We start from the raw sequence: 15,644 nt of genomic DNA on the forward strand, positions 1-15,644 counted from the left end.
CTCTCAAAGTCATACTCCTCTTTCCAGCTATCACTTGGTCCTTGTCTTCCAAGGAACCAGTCACTTCTACTTGCCAATAAATTTCTCCTTGGGGGTCAGAATTTGGTCCAGAGTAGCAATTCATGTAGTCAGAATAGCTATACCCGCCTGGAAGATGAAACTGTCAGCAGGGCAAGACAAAACCTTACTGTACACCCTGCTTTTGGCTAGATGAGATTTCTAGCAAATGTGAGGAAGTTGAGATTCCCCATCAGCTTGGGGATGGACCACTTATAATGGTCATCAAATGAAAATAACCAGTGCATTCTTCAAGATAAAGTTAGGGTTTCCATTGCTGTTCTCTCATTTGGCTCTAAGGCAATGGCACCCCACTCCAGTACTCTTGCCTGGAAAATCCCATGGATGGAGGAGCCTGGTAGGCTGCAGTCCATGGGGTCGCAAAGAGTCGGACATGACTGAGCGACTTCACTTTGACTTTTCACTTTCATGCATTGGAGAAGGAAATGGCAACCCACTCCAGTATTCTTGCCTGGAGAATCCCAGGGATGGGAGAGCCTGGTGGGCTGCCGTCTATGGGGTCGCACAGAGTCGGACATGACTGAAGCGACTTAGCAGCAGCAGCAGCAGCAGAACTGCCTTAGCTCTGAGCCTGGCAGACTTGAAATTATTCAGCCTCAGCTCTAAGAACTGCTCTTTTTGACAGCTCCTCTCAGCATCTCTCCACTCTGAGACCAGGCATGTGCTCTCAGATACATTAACAGATTACCAAATGATGCCAGCTAGAGATGGCCACAGGAGCACGAACTGCCCAGCACGTGGAAGGAAGAGCTCTCGAAACTTTTAGAGAAAAACACCTTTTGCTGCTCTCTCATTTCTGCAGCAAAGACAGAGTCTGTTTTCTGTGTCAACAGTTGTAAAATCTCTTTCTCTGAGTTTTTATTTAGAGGCATTTTCAAACAGCAGGTGATAAAGGAAGGTTAGTTATAGGCTTCGGATGTTTGGAAGAGAGTAACCACATATCTTCTCCCTGCTCCTATTCTCTCCCCATAATCTATTCTCAGATTCATCTTTTTGTCCCTAATGCCTTCCAATCTGTTTCTAGACTAACATTCTTAAAAGATGGCTTTCTCATGCCATGCTTCTGCTCAGAATCTACAATGGATTCTCAGACTTGTAGGATAAAAGTCAGTGACCTTAACCTAGCATTCTAACCCTGCTATACCAATGAATGAACAAAGGAATGATTATTTGTTGAGTCTCCTATAGTAGACACTTGCATTAGCCCCATTTCACAGGTGGAAGGGAACTTGAACCCACCAAAAATCAAATGATTGAACAAAAAGTCTCCAATCAACTGCAGAGCCAAGAATTCTATTTTCTTTCACCTCACCACATTGTCTCTCCCCCCTGCCCAAGTACAGTCCCATCATTCCCAGACAACAATCCTTTCCTTCTTTTCACCCCTTGTTTACTTCACTTAGACTTTGCCTCAGACTATTAAAATCTTTCCTCTCTTTCAAGACTTAGCCCAATTTCCACCTTCTCCATGTTATCTTTAGCTACCTGAGCCCCTGAATTCCCATTGTACCTAAAGTCTATGCTACAAATTGCTGGTTGCAACTCTCTATGGATACAAACATGTAACTCTCTGAAGATGAGATCCAAAACTTATGCAGCTACTGTGTCCTTTGTGGAACCCAGCAAAGAGCTAGGTGGAAAATAGCATTTGAACATAATTCTCCTGCATGGGATTGAATTAATTTTAATTGAATAATATAAGGAAATATTTACAGAAGAGACCCACTGGGGAGCTGAATTTCAGAATCTTGGATTTTTGTTGGTTGAATCCCAAAGTGTGTTAAAAGGCAGTGATGACCACAATGGAACGGGGTGTTTTCACAAGTTACCTTATCCATATTGTCTTGCTAAGTATGTCTTTGAATTATTTGTGCCTCTCAGAGCAATCACTGTGTGATTACTATGGTTGTGAAAAGCCGAGTGACCAAAATGACTGTGACCGTGGTTCACTATGTGAGTGCAAAAAGGGGCTGGTGAGACCAATCCCACAGATGCTTATGTGTGTTGGTAAGTGTTCCATCTGCTTCAAATGGTTCACCTCCTTCACCTTTCCTTCTGCATTCTCACAAAGTACACACTTTCCTGCTCAAGCTTCCATGTGCATTTCAGGGTCTGAGGGATGTGAATTTTGGCTTTCATTCTATGGGCCTGGAGGGGGCCTTGGGTAAGAGCTGGTGAGGAGGTCCATGTACCACTTCACAGCCACTGAGCGCCTAGTTTCACCAGGAAAAAGCAATGTAAAAAATTGTATTCTGTGATGTGTCACTTTGGGGTTGAAGAGGTTGTTTCTGAAAATTACCTAGAAATCACTCTCTTTTGAAGATTTGGGTCCAACATGTCCTGATGCCTGCAATGCAGAGAGCAAGAAGCAATGCCTAGTGACGAGCAGCGGGAGTGCTAACTGCATGTGCCTGCCAGGATACAAGCAAGACAGTAATGGGACTTGTCGAGAGTAAGAGAAATCACCCCTTTCTCATCTTCTCATAGCTAAGGCTGGGTGAAAAGGACAGAGCTTGTAATGTATGTATGAGTTTACGTTTGGAAAGTTGGTTCACTGGCACGAGGTACCGAGCATCACCACCACTATCATCAATTTTTGAACATTTATCTGTGAGCTGGGAACTACAAGAGGTATTGCTTCTCATATAACCACTTCAGGAATGTATTCATTCCCCCATTTTCAAGTGATGAAACTAAAGCTCAGAGAATATGAATGGCAAGTCCCTGCTCCCAGGGCAGCAAATAAGTAGCAGAGTGAGCCACGTGGTCTCACAGCTTGAGGGGCCCCACTAAGTGCTAGGTCTCTGGGAATCAGCTTCACCCAAACCGATGAATCCTCCCAGTGCTCTGAAGATGGAGCATTCAGTTGGTAGCAAATGGAACCACACAGGATTATGTGCCCCCTCAATCTTCCCGAGAGCCATGAAAGGTACTTACCTGGAAGATCAGGGTGCATAAGGAAGAAAAGAGAAAGAGGAGACAGAACGGGGAGGAGACAATGAAAGAAGGATGCATGGAAGACATGGAGGTTGGGCAGGAACTCTGACCTGCTTTCATAAGGTTCTTTACCACAGTTTCCTATTCCTTCTTGTATTTTAGGTGTGCGTTTGGCTACAGTGGAGTCAACTGTACAGACTGTGAGTAGAAAAGTCTTGCTTTGTTATTAAGCTTCTGAGAAACAGACATTGACCACATTCAAAATTCTGTCCAGTCCCCCAAAGTCTCTGACTTTTTTCATAAAGAGAGAGAAAATCTGCCTGGAGTTTGTCTTCTGGGTCAGGCCAGTTCATGCCCACCCTTAGGTCATAGATAGAGCCTCTCAGCTACGGGAAACAATAGAACTCAGCCCAAGAGATGGGCTGGAACCGCTGGACTTGTCCCTCCCAGGCCAAAGAAGGTTGTCCCAACATTGTATTCATTTCCTGCATTAGATTAAATATTCATTGTCTGCTACTAGAAAGGATAAAGACCAGTATATTTCAAAAATGTTTATGTTCATAGTGGAGCAAAACTAGAAACCAGACATTTAAATACTCTAATCATCTTTTTGTTTTACTAGTGTTTTTTAACAATTTTTTTCCTTTTTCCAAGTTTGGGATATGTTGTTGTAAATTCAGTTGCTTTGTTTCCTTCCATGCCCTACACCAGACTGGGACAATACTAACTGTATTATATTTAAAATTTTATATAATGAACTAAAAGATCAATGACCCAAGGTGAAGGAAATATTTCTGTTAGTTTCCCAGCCAGCCACAAAGTTAGTGATTAGAAATGCTTTTCTTTTCTACTGTATTTTGTTGTGAGCCTGGGTTTGATAAGTCATTTCTTCCTTCTGGGCTTTCAGTGTCTCCATCTATAACATGAGAAGTTTGGATCAGATGACTTTTGAGGCTTTTTTCCAGACTTAATGATCAATGGCCCCATGCATCCTGGTTAGTTAGACGTGTTATAAAGGGCAGTCATGGAGCAGGAAGAATCAAAGGGATCTAGAGCAGCACTGACCAATAAAAATACAACATGATCTTCAGACTTAATTTCAGATTTAAAAAATTCTACGTAAAATTTTAAAAGTAAAGAGAAATAGGTTAAATTGATTTTCAATAAAATTTTATTTCACTCACTATATGGAAAATAGTATCATTTTAGCAGGCAATCAATATAAGAGTATTAGAGATATTTTACAATTTTTTCATACTATGTGTTTGAAATCCACTGTGTACGTTACACTGACCTGCCACACCAGGAGGACATTTTAAGTGCTCAGGAGCACCAAACAGAGCAGATCTAGAGGAGACTGAGTGGAAATGAACCTCCAGACTCTTCCCTCACCAATTCCATCCAGCCTTTACCTGGCTCCTCTATTAGTGACAAATTTAACTCCAACCTGGTTCCCCTAAGTTTATCAGCAAAATCAGTTATGGTGGCAGGCGAAGGCAGCAGAGTAAGGAGGTAGCATGGACCTCAGGTGGGATCCCACTCCCTACGAAGCCCAGGAAGGTCCTGCCACCATGGCCTCCTTTGCGTTTATGGTCTTCTTTCATCTGGCAAGTTTATCTCTTCTGACTGAGTTCTGAAGACACAGTTGGGGGTGACAGTGGACATAGGGTTAAAGGAAGTGAGCCACCTACTCATCCTGGCCCTGGAAGGGGGGTCAGAGACCAGAGCCCCATTGTGTTCTTGGCCAGAAACCACTGGGAATACCCGTACCTGTGCAGTAGACAGGGGGGGTCTGCTTGGGGGAAGCTGTTCCTACTCTTTTTTCCCTTTCAGCATTTCAGCTGATCCTCACGATCGTGGGCACCATTGCTGGCATCTTCATTCTTGGCATGGTGATTGCACTCATCGTCTCAATGAGGTATGGGACAAAGCATCCCTTTCTTGGGTCACAGCGCCAGCAGCACTACATTCTGGTTTCCAAACACAGCCAGCCTTTCCCGGGCAAGAGAAGGGAAATAAGGCGAGACCTCTCTAATACCATTGACCTTTTATCTTATCTGAACTTTCTTCTGATTCTATAAGCTACACATGATTCACTGAAGAAAATAGAACTTGTGGAAGAGAGCAGAATAAAAAAATCACCCATAAAACCCACCACCCTGAAACAACCAACATTTTGGCATACATCTTTCTAGGTTTCTGGCTACTGTTTAAAATGAATTTTGTATCTTGTGTGCTTTTAAATTTTTGTTGAGATTTGTTTTTGCTTAATACTATAAAGTGACATCAGTGTTAGTTGCTCAGTAGTGTCTGACTCTTTGTGACCCCATAGACTGTAGCCCGTCGGGCTCCTCTGTCCATGGATTCTCCAGGAAAGAATAATGGAGTGGGTAGCCATTCCCTTCTCCAGGGGATCTTCCCAAGCCTGGGACTGAACCCAGGTCTCCTACATTGTAGGCAGATTCTTTATCATCTGAGCCACCAGGGAAGCCTATAAAGTGACATAGCAACCATTTTCTGATGTCATTAAAAATGCTTTGGGTAGTTTGGGCTTTTTTGAGCATGAGCCACTCATTCTCCTTGTTTGCCCTACAATAAACCTTTATTTGCTCAAAAAAAAAAAAAAAACAACAAACAAAAAACTATTTTGTTAGCAATATTTAACTCCATTGACATTGTCAAATATAATTTTCATCAAGTCACCCCTGCCCAGAATCTCACTGCAAATAGCCTATCATCCCTGGTGGCTCAGATGATGAAGAATATGCCTGCAATGCAGGAGACCTGGGTTTGATCCCTGGGTCGGGAAGATCCCCTGGAGAAGGGCATGGCAACCCACTCCAGTGTTCTTGTCTGGAGAATCCTATGGACAGAGGAGCCTGGCAGGCTACAGTCCATGGGGTCACAGAGTTGAACGTGACGGAGTGACTAACACAAGGACAAGGACACCTCAGCTGAGCCTCCTGGGTTTTAAGTAGAAACGTTATCTCTGCATGGCGTTTTTTCAGTTTGGTGCCTTAAGTGCCCTTTTTAAAAACTTAAGTAGGGTCCATTCATTCATTCTACATTTAGATAAAGTTCCCTCCATTAACAAGGATGTAATGCTATCATCTATTCTATTCTAGATGTGCCAAGTGAGGAGCCACTCTGATTAAAAAAAAAAGAAAAGCTACTTTTTAAAAGTAACATTTGGCTCATAGCTTATATTTTGGCAAATAGGTTTTCTTGCACTGTAATGTGAGAGGACAAATAGTTTTCGTTCCTAAAATATTTTGTTTCTTCTTTCCCCCCTGCCCTTCACTCCATTTTGTTATTAACTCTTCCCCAAGAGACTTGATTGCAAGGATGCCAAGCTGGGAACTGGGAACATGGCCTTCCCTTTCCCAGGGGGAGGTGGGCCAGGACATTCAGCTCTGGAGCAAGGCTGCCTCCTCCACGGTGGACCAGCCCACTGCCATGGTCTCCAGGGCCCTCAGGGGCTGCCATAGCACTTGTGTCCCAGAACAGCCTTGGTTCTCAGTTCCCTCTTCCTGCTGCAGAGCCTGGTTTTGCTCTTAGATCAGCCTTGGATTCATTATTCCTAAAGCCCTCCAAGAATTAGAATTTCTTGCCCATTCCCAAGGGAAGGGAGACTCTTCTCAGCCACCTTAGACAGGAGTGTTGTCACAGGGAAGAACTCTGTGGTGGGCTAGGCTGGCCATCAGGGTCAGCAGGTGAGTGGGTCTTCCTTTACAACACCCCAGTGTCTGAGAGTCACTCTTGGACTGTCCTGTGGCCATTACGGATGCCTCTGGGCCTACCACCCACTCTAACAGAGCAGCATTGCGGGTGACCGTGGGCCAGAAGGAAAGAAGGGTCATGATTAGAGTTAACTGGGGGGACGGGGGGAAGTGCCTCCCTCACCTCAAATCCTTCCACTTGGCATTGAATGCTTTCATTTGAGGTCCTTGAGGGCTCACAGCACATCCTGGGAAACTTCTATTTCTCCTTAAGATCTTTATGCCTTGAACTCATCTTATTCATTGAGGTGCTTCTATAGAATTGACTTTGCTTGAATGAAAAATTATATCACAAATCATCCTTTTGCTTTGACTTTTACTATCATTTCCATAAGTAATTCAAAGGCACACTGAAGAATACTAACATTATTAGCAATGTAATATGTAATATGACAGGCAGAATTATTAATAGATGGTAATGTTGGATCAGGATAATGTTCTGGTTTTGATGGTTACATGGAGCTTATGAGGAGTCAGGGAATCTACACTGAATGAAGTACTGAAGTATTACCAGTAATGGGCATCAGGTCTGTAGCTTATTCTTAAATGGTTCAGGAATGTTAACAGTTGGGGACTCTGGGTGACAGATGTATGGGAGCTTTGTGTATTTTTTTTTTTTGTAAATTACATGTAAATTTGAAATTATTTAAAAGTTTTAAATATTTAAAAAAGAATATTAACATTTGCTTCAAGGAGCTTGCCACCACTGTCAGATCCTAATATCTGTTACCAATTACAGGTTAAAGAACAAAGGCAGGGATGTGGAAGAAGAGATCTTGATTGAGAAGGACTTGCAACATCTGAGACTTAAGGAGACTGGCTTTAGCAATCTAGGAGCAGAGGGGAGCATCTTCCCTAAGATCAGGGTGAACCTACCCAGAGACAACCAGCCAGAGAACCCCTACACAAGGCAGGGTATTCTACCCCGAGCAGACTATTAGGTGAGTATTGTGCGTTTTCTATTTGCCTTTGTTGAGTGAAATGACCCAGGGCAGACTTAGGACCTGGCTGCCCCGATAGACCTTTTTAATTTTTCATCAGGAAGCTATTATAATTAGCCACCAATTGGTCCCTAACACTGACCATCTATGTGACTTTAGACACTCCACTTAATTTCTCTTGCCATCTATTTCCTCAGCTGTAAAAAGGGAAGCTTAATTCAGATACCCTTAAGGTCTCTTTAAATTATACATTTCTTGGGCTATAACTCCAGTGGTTGTGATGATAATTTTAGACTGCTGAAGGCCCTAGGGCCCAACCTAGGTCTGGCTTGGGAAGGACCGTTGGATGTAAGCATGGTTCTGTTTGCATGGGTCCTTTCCAGCCAGCCCACATAAAGGCAAATCTCTCCTCTCCTCCCCACCCAGACCACAAGGCAACTTGGTCAATTTCTAAAGTAACAAGTGAGCCTGGTAATATTTTCTTTCCCTTGGGAGGACTTTCAAGGTGAATAGCTTGTCCTCATGAGATTTGTATTAGAGAATTGTAGCTGGCATTGCTCAGTGTCACCAAATGAAATACTGAAAGGAGAAAGCCTGTCAGAGAAAACTCCTGCAAGGAGGAGTGGCAAGACAGAAGGAAAAGGAGAAGGGGCTGGAGAAGAGGGGGAAACAGAAGAGGCAAGGAGAAAAATGACTTGTTTAAAAGAGGAAGAGTGAGGAGAAAGAGGAAGAAGGAGGGGTGTGGCATCCCAGGAGAGAAGAAAACTAGGCTGAGGAGAAGGAGGACCTAGGAGGTTGGGGGAAAGGCCAGGAAAGGGGTCGCAGCATCCCCACTTCCCAGGTTTGAACTCAGCTTCTGCAGGTGGTCCAGGTGAGTGGGTCATCCTTTGAGAGTCTTAACGCACTTTGAATATTCTGGGAAAATCTGAGTTGTTTTTATTTTAAAATCTCATGGTTGATTTTCCTTTAGTCATGGACTCTAAGTGTTTCATGTATACATGAAGGGGTGATTTGTACAAAGTGCGCCCATGTGGGGTTAGACACAAGGTCCAGTCAGCAGTAGTCAAGAATGGATGTCCCACAGACGCCTGTTGGTCCTACCTGAGGTGAACCTTCCATTTAACTCTCTTCAAGCCTCCCTTTCTCCACACTGGTGGAATGCTTACTTCAAGTATTGCATCTGAAGAAAGGCCTTTAGTGGCTGAGTACGCATGGGATTTAGAATCCAAAAGACCTGGTTCACAGTCTGGCCCTTCCTGCTCTGAGCTGTGTGATCTCTGACAGGTTATTTGACTTCTCTGGGTTAGTTTACCTATCTGTGAAATGGACTAAATGAAGCCTACTTCAGAGGATAAAGATCAAATAAGCCAAAGTACATAAAGAGCTATTTGAAAAATATTATTCAAATAATATTTAAAACAATGTTAACCACTTATGAAACTAAATTTTCTTATACATTTCTGTTGGAATACTTCTTTTCTAAGAGTTTTCCTCCCCTCTCATTTTGTCTAGAATTTTGGAAGAATTTGGGTCCGACAGCCCCTCAACCTAACATATGAGCTTTTATTTTGAATGTTCAAAAGACTGATGGAGAAGGGAGCAGCCTTGAAGATCTGGCCTTTGGTACTTCTCTTCCATCCAACATCTAGCCTCTCCAAATGGAAGTTGTGACTATTTGCAATGAATACAGCTTGTTTGCTAACTAAGTACCTATGAAATTAAATGCATATAGATACTGTGAGCATTTGCAAGATAGTTGATTTGCTCCAGTCAGAACAGTGGTTAGTTTTTCTTCCTGGTGGGGCAACAATAACCATTTCCTATCTAGAAGGAAGCTCCCCAGGATTATTCACTCCTGGAAGAGTCTGGAAGAATGTTGCTTGGAGTTGATACACTGCAGATAAGTGGCCTAATTTTGGAAGACTCTTACACACCAGCTATGCAGGTCCCAGGCAATGGGAGGAGATACCATCCTTCAAGGTGCTCAAGTTCATTCTCTGGCAAGTTAAAACAGACATGCTACTTCTGTTCCTCAAATATAGGGATTTCATTCCCCTGCCAGGAGTTTGTGACCTGGCCTCACGCCCAGGGGACAGAAAAAGAGACATGTCTCTTAGTTTTTGTGGAGCAGTTACTGGCAATCCAGGACCTTCTTAATGTCAACTAGAAGGCCTGGACTGGAAATGTCCCTCGAGCCTTGTGATACAGATTCCAGAGGTACTTCACCAAAGCATCAGCCTTCCCTCAGAGGCTCAGCAGTGGCCACCAACATACACACAGCCAAGAATAGGGGCAGTCACCTCGAGCACAGTCTTTCTTTAATGTTAACAGTATCGTTGCTTATGTCTAATGTCCTGTCTCCTTGAAAGGTATTTTTTATTATTATTTGTTCTTGACTGTCAACTATAAAAGATAACAAATAACGTATCTTTAATAAATGGTGTCCTTCCTTGTGTTTGCGGCTTGGGGTGATGCAAATGGCAGTTAAGTTTCACTTTTAATAGCAAACTTGACATGTGGTAAACCGAATTGATTAACATCTGGTCATTAGGTGAAGTTGGATTACCCATGGTAATTTAAAAATAAACAATTTGGCTGCACTGGGTCTTTGTTTCAGTGTGTGGGCTTCTCTTGTGGAACACAGGCTCTAGAGCACGTGGGCTCAGTAGTTGTGTGCTGGCTTAGTTTTACTGTGGAATGTGGGATTTCAGTTTCTCGAGCAGGGATTGAACCTTCATCCCCTGCATTGGAAGGCAGATTCTTAATCACTGAACCACCAGAGAAGTCCCTACCCAAGATAATATTTTTTTTATCATAGAGTAGACATTTCTGGCTTCTTCCCCTGCATATCCCACTACTCTTTCATTATGAAGCAATCAAGCATTTTGAATGGGACTGATCCAACCCCCTGACCCTCAGCTTCAAATGTAGGCCTTGGTTGGCCCAAGCCTTTCAGTGGAATCCCATGCCCCCTTGCCACAGTGATTGACTTAGTGAGCACATGGCCTAAGTGGATACAATTAGAATAAAGCTTAAATATTGGTAGGAGACTTGTGGGAGGAGAGAGTCCTGGAGAGTGGGTTTGAGGTATGAGGCCTTGAACTGCTTCAGTTTTTGCTGAACTGACACATAGAGGGCAAAACTGAGAGAATCATGTGAAAATGGAGCTGATGCTCTGATCAGACCATACCTGAGAGCTTTAGATTTTACTTTTAGGCCAGTTTGAGTAATTATTTCTCTTTTTGCAGGTGAAAGTAGCCTCACCGATACAGCTTGTGTTTACTCTTGTGTTCTCAAGGCTAACTGGTGAACAGAATAAAAGAAACACACTCATATGAGCTATTAATGCCCACAGTAAAGACATCTGGTATCAATCAATGAGTTGATAGAATTAATGCAGATATAACTTAAAATTGACTGACCACTGTAACTTGTCAAACTACCGTACAATTGCACTCATTTCACATACTAGCAAGGTAATGCTCAAAATCCTTTAAGCAAGGCTTCAACAGTACATGAACAGAGAACTTCCAGATTTTCAAGCTGAATTTAGAAAAGGCAGAGGAACCAGAGATCAAATTTCCAACACCTGCTGGATCATAGAAAAAGCAAGAGAATTCCAGAAAAACATCTGCTTCATTGACTACACTAAAGCCTTTGCCTGTGTGGATCACAACAAATTGGGGGAAATTCTTAAAGAGATGGGAATACCAGACCATCTTACCTGCCTCCTGAGAAATCTGTATGCAGGTCAAGAAGCAACAGTTAGAACTGGACATGGAACAACAGACTGGTTCAAAATTGGGAAAGGAGTACATCAAGTCTGTATATTGTCACCCTACTTATTTCACTTACATGCAGAATACATTATGCAAAATGCCAGGCTGGATGAATCAACAGAGGGAATCAAGGTTGCCAGGAGAAATATCAACAACTTCAGATATGCAGATGATACCACCCTAATGGCAGAACATGAAAAGGAACTAAAGAACCTCTTGATGAAGGTGAAAGAGGAGAGTGAAAAAGCTGGCTTAAAACTCAACATTCAACAAACGAAGATCATGGCATCCGGTCCCATCACGTCATGGCAAATAGACAGGGAAGAAATGAAAAAAGTGGCAGACTTTATTTTCTTGGGCTCCAAAATTACTGTGGACAGTGATTGCAGCCATGAAACTAAAAGACACTTGCTACTTGGAAGAAAAACTATGACAAACTTAGACAGGATATTAAAAAGCATCACTTTGCCAACAAAGGTGTGTATAGTCAAAACTATGGTTTTTCCAGTAGTCATGTATGGATGTGAGAGTTGGACCATAAAGAAGGCTGAACACCAAAGAGTTGATGCTTTTGAACTGTGGTGCTGGAGAAGACTCTTGAGAGTTCCTTGGACAGCAAGGAGATCAAACCAGTCAATTCTGAAGGAAATCAACCCTGAATATTCATTAGAAGCACTGATGCTGAAGCTGAAGCTCCGAGACTTTGACCACCCGATGTGAAGAACCGACTCGTTGGAGATGACCCTGACGCTGGGAAAGATTGAGGGCAAGAGGAGAAGGGGGCGCCAGAGGATGAGATGGTTGGATGTCAACATCGACTCAATGGACATGAGTTTGAACAAGCTCTGGGAGATAGTGAAGGACAGGGAAGCCTACTGTGCTGCAGTCCATTGAGTTGCTGAGAATCAGACACGACTCAGCGACTGAACAACTGTAACTTGTCATCACAGACTCTAGGTCTGACATGCATGTTACCTCCTTTACATTTGAAGATGATTCTGGATTTAGTGCTAAAAGTAGGCTATTTGAACTTCTTCTCTAAGTGTCCCACCTGTCTCATGCCCCTCTTCACTACACTATGTCAGTTTCCATCACTTCTCAAAGGTCCTGGGCCATTCAAAACTCTGGGCTTCATGGACCAGAGTACATTCATTCTTGAGAGATTTTCATTGCTATTGTGTGAATAAAAATAATGCTCTAAATATATATATGTGTGTATAATGTTTATGAAAATGGCTCTTGCCTCCAAAGTTGCTTTTGATTCTTATATAATATGCTATAATTCATTTTGCTTCTGCTCACTGGGACTTCTGCAAAGGTCTTCTAACTGACTGTCCTGCAACACTAGAGGGCTGTCTGAATGAACTTTCTAAGATGTGAGTCTGATCATGGCACTTCCTTGCTTAGGGCTCTCGGGGGCTCTGTACTGAGAATGAAGCTCAGAGAATCCAGTCAGACTCCTTGTGGCTCCTTTCATCACTCCTGCTACTGCACCAACAGTTCCAGCTTTGCCACTCCTCCCCACCCCATGCCTCTCCTCCTCCCCACTCCCCCTCCCCACTAACACTGGTACACCAGCTGCTCCCTAAACATGCCACCTCCTTCTGCCTCCATTTTTGGCCTATGCTGTGTCCTATGCTTGACACACCCCTTTCCTTCAACTGCCTAACATACACCTCCATCTGTCTAGAACAGCTAAACCACTATCTCCTCTGACCAGCTTTCTCTAATCCTCCTCTTCTCTACACAGCCCTCTTAAGTAGAAGCATCACCTCCCTTGTGTCAGCTGAGATCTGGAACTCGTTTCCCCAGGAAAGAGGTCCTGTACTAGGTAAGTCTGTGTTTCTTTCTCACCCAGCACAATGCCTGGCATAGAATATTAAATAGTTATGAAACAGTATAAAGCAGGAGCCTCTCAGTTCAGCCTCGAAGAGTATGCTCATCATCTTGATGGTGGTGAAGGTTTCACGGGTATTTGTTGTTGTTCAGTTGCTCAGTCATGGCCAAAGTATTGGAGCTTCAGCTTCAGTATCAGTCCTTCCAATGAATATTCAGGGTTGATTTCTTTTAGGACTGACTGGTTTGATCTTCCACTCTCAAGAGTCTTCTCCAACGCCACAGTTTAAAAGCATCAATTCTTCAGTGCTCAGCCTTCTTTATGGTCCAACTCTCACATCCATACATGGCTACTGGAAAAACCATAGCTTTGACTGTACGGATACACTGTCTAGGTTTGTCATAGCTTTTCTTCCAAGGAGCAAAGCTATGACAAACCTAGACAGTGTATTAAAAAGCAGTCCCATCCATATATGACTATTCACGGGTATAGCAAAACTTACATTATAACCTGTGTATATGAAGTTTATTGGACCTCAATAGAGCTGTTTTTTAAAAGTGGGGTGTAGATGCTCATGTGGGAGCCTCTCTGACCCCAAGGAAGGCATCCTCTGATTACAGCCCCGAGACAGCACAGGAGCACACACGTCATTTGGCTTATCTCTGCTTCAGCCTGAAGGCTGAGATGAGCGTCAGGCAAAACTAGCTGGGGATGGGCCACTGCCCCAACAGGAGCAGGTCTTGGCTGTACATTGGAGTCACTTGAGAAGATTTTTAAAAGTCACTGATACCTGGGTCCCACCCAAGAGTGCTCCACTGGTCTAGATCAGGCATTCGCATCCTGCTTGTTGAAGCTTTGCAGGTGATTCAAATGTGTGGGGGAGTTTGAGAACCATTGCTCTAGACCAGCGGCTTGGCTCTTTGCAGTCAAAACCCAGATCACATCGTTTTCCATTCCTTCTCCAGAGATTCTAGAGATCAGGAGTTTTTTTATGGACAAGAAAGCTTCAGTGGGCTCTGAGCCTCTTTATGAAGAAGGGACTCAGCCATCCAGGTGGCATCAACACCAAAACAGCTGGAAACTTAAATCTTTGGGGCAGTTTTACCTCTGAGCTAATAGCCACCCTCTTCCTCCTTCTTAACCCCTGGGCAAATTACGTGGCCAGTAGGTGGTGCTGTCTCCTGTGGCTTGCAAAAAAACAACTTTGGGTGGGATAGTTCTTTTAAAAGCCTTGTTTGAAATTGCTCACTTTTAATGCAACAATTCTAAATAATTCCCCCTTGACTTTTCTTGGTCTCTTCATTCCTTCCTCTTGTGACAGGTAAACATGAATATTATCAGTTCACTCGTTACAATATTTGAGTAATTTTGACTGGATCATTAGAGATCATAAATTGTTTCTAGAGGGCCTATAATACTTTGAGAATTGAAGTAATGTCAGTGTCATCTTAATGATGCATTGATTATTCAGATAATCAATGTTTTATTTAATGGATTGCCAAAACAAAAAAGGAGAAAAATCCATTTTCATTGAAAAATTCATCATTTTATGTTAAAAAAGAAATGCCACGAGAGGGAGGTTTCTGTCTTTCATCAGCTTTCATGAGGTGAGCAGGGTCTGGTTGGATTTTTTGAGAATGGGGTTGGGAAGAGTCCTGGGGCACAGTATGGGGATCTTCTCTTCAATGGCCAGGTTGTAACATGTACATACTTTTATTCAAAAATGAAGCTTGGGGCAAACATCAAAGGTTTCATTATTCATGCAGCCTCAGTTAACATTTTCTGAGCCCACAATCATGACATGTGGTCTAATAAAAGAACTCTCCTGCTTCCAGATGAGAAACAATTTGAAAAAACAATAAAAATAGTAAATATATTAGGGAGTATTTAACATATGCCAGGCACAGTTCTTAAATTCTCACAATAACTGTGAAGTAATGCTGTTATTACCCTTGTTCAGTAGTTGGGGAAATAGAGGCCAGAAACTTGCCCAAAGTTGTGCAGGTAGTAATTAGCACTGTGTTAGCATTGCTGTGCTGTGTGTAGCCGCTCAGTTGTGTCCAACTCTTTGCAACCCCATGGACTACATGGAGCCCACCAGGTTCCTCTGTCATGGGGATTCTCCAGGCAAGAATACTGGAATGGGTTGCCATGCCCTACCCCAGGGGATCTTCCCAACTGAGGGATCAAACCCAGGTCTGTATGACCTCATGGATTGTAGCCTGCCAGGCTCTTCTGTCCATGAGGATTCTTCAGGCAAGAGTACTGGAGTGGATTGCCATGTCCTCCTGCA

At 43.1% G+C, this 15,644-nt stretch overlaps 1 protein-coding gene across 1 annotated transcript in view; it reads left to right on the forward strand.

Annotated features, from left to right (window-relative positions):
• MUC13 (mucin 13, cell surface associated) overlaps window positions 1–10,173 on the forward strand; it is a 28,605-nt gene extending 18,432 nt beyond the window's left edge. The window contains exons 7-12 of the mRNA XM_081573660.1: window positions 1,960–2,085; window positions 2,401–2,530; window positions 3,178–3,215; window positions 4,849–4,933; window positions 7,534–7,735; window positions 9,248–10,173. Coding sequence (XP_081429786.1) covers window positions 1,960–2,085; window positions 2,401–2,530; window positions 3,178–3,215; window positions 4,849–4,933; window positions 7,534–7,735 — 581 coding nt within the window. The 3' untranslated portion in view covers window positions 9,248–10,173. The remainder of the gene's footprint in view (window positions 1–1,959; window positions 2,086–2,400; window positions 2,531–3,177; window positions 3,216–4,848; window positions 4,934–7,533; window positions 7,736–9,247) is intronic.
• Window positions 10,174–15,644: the final 5,471 nt, after the last annotated feature.

The sequence above is a fragment of the Giraffa tippelskirchi genome, chromosome 2 (genome assembly GCF_054371585.1).
Source record: "Giraffa tippelskirchi isolate mGirTip1 chromosome 2, T2T-mGirTip1v1.2.pri, whole genome shotgun sequence".
Classification (NCBI taxonomy): domain Eukaryota; kingdom Metazoa; phylum Chordata; class Mammalia; order Artiodactyla; family Giraffidae; genus Giraffa; species Giraffa tippelskirchi.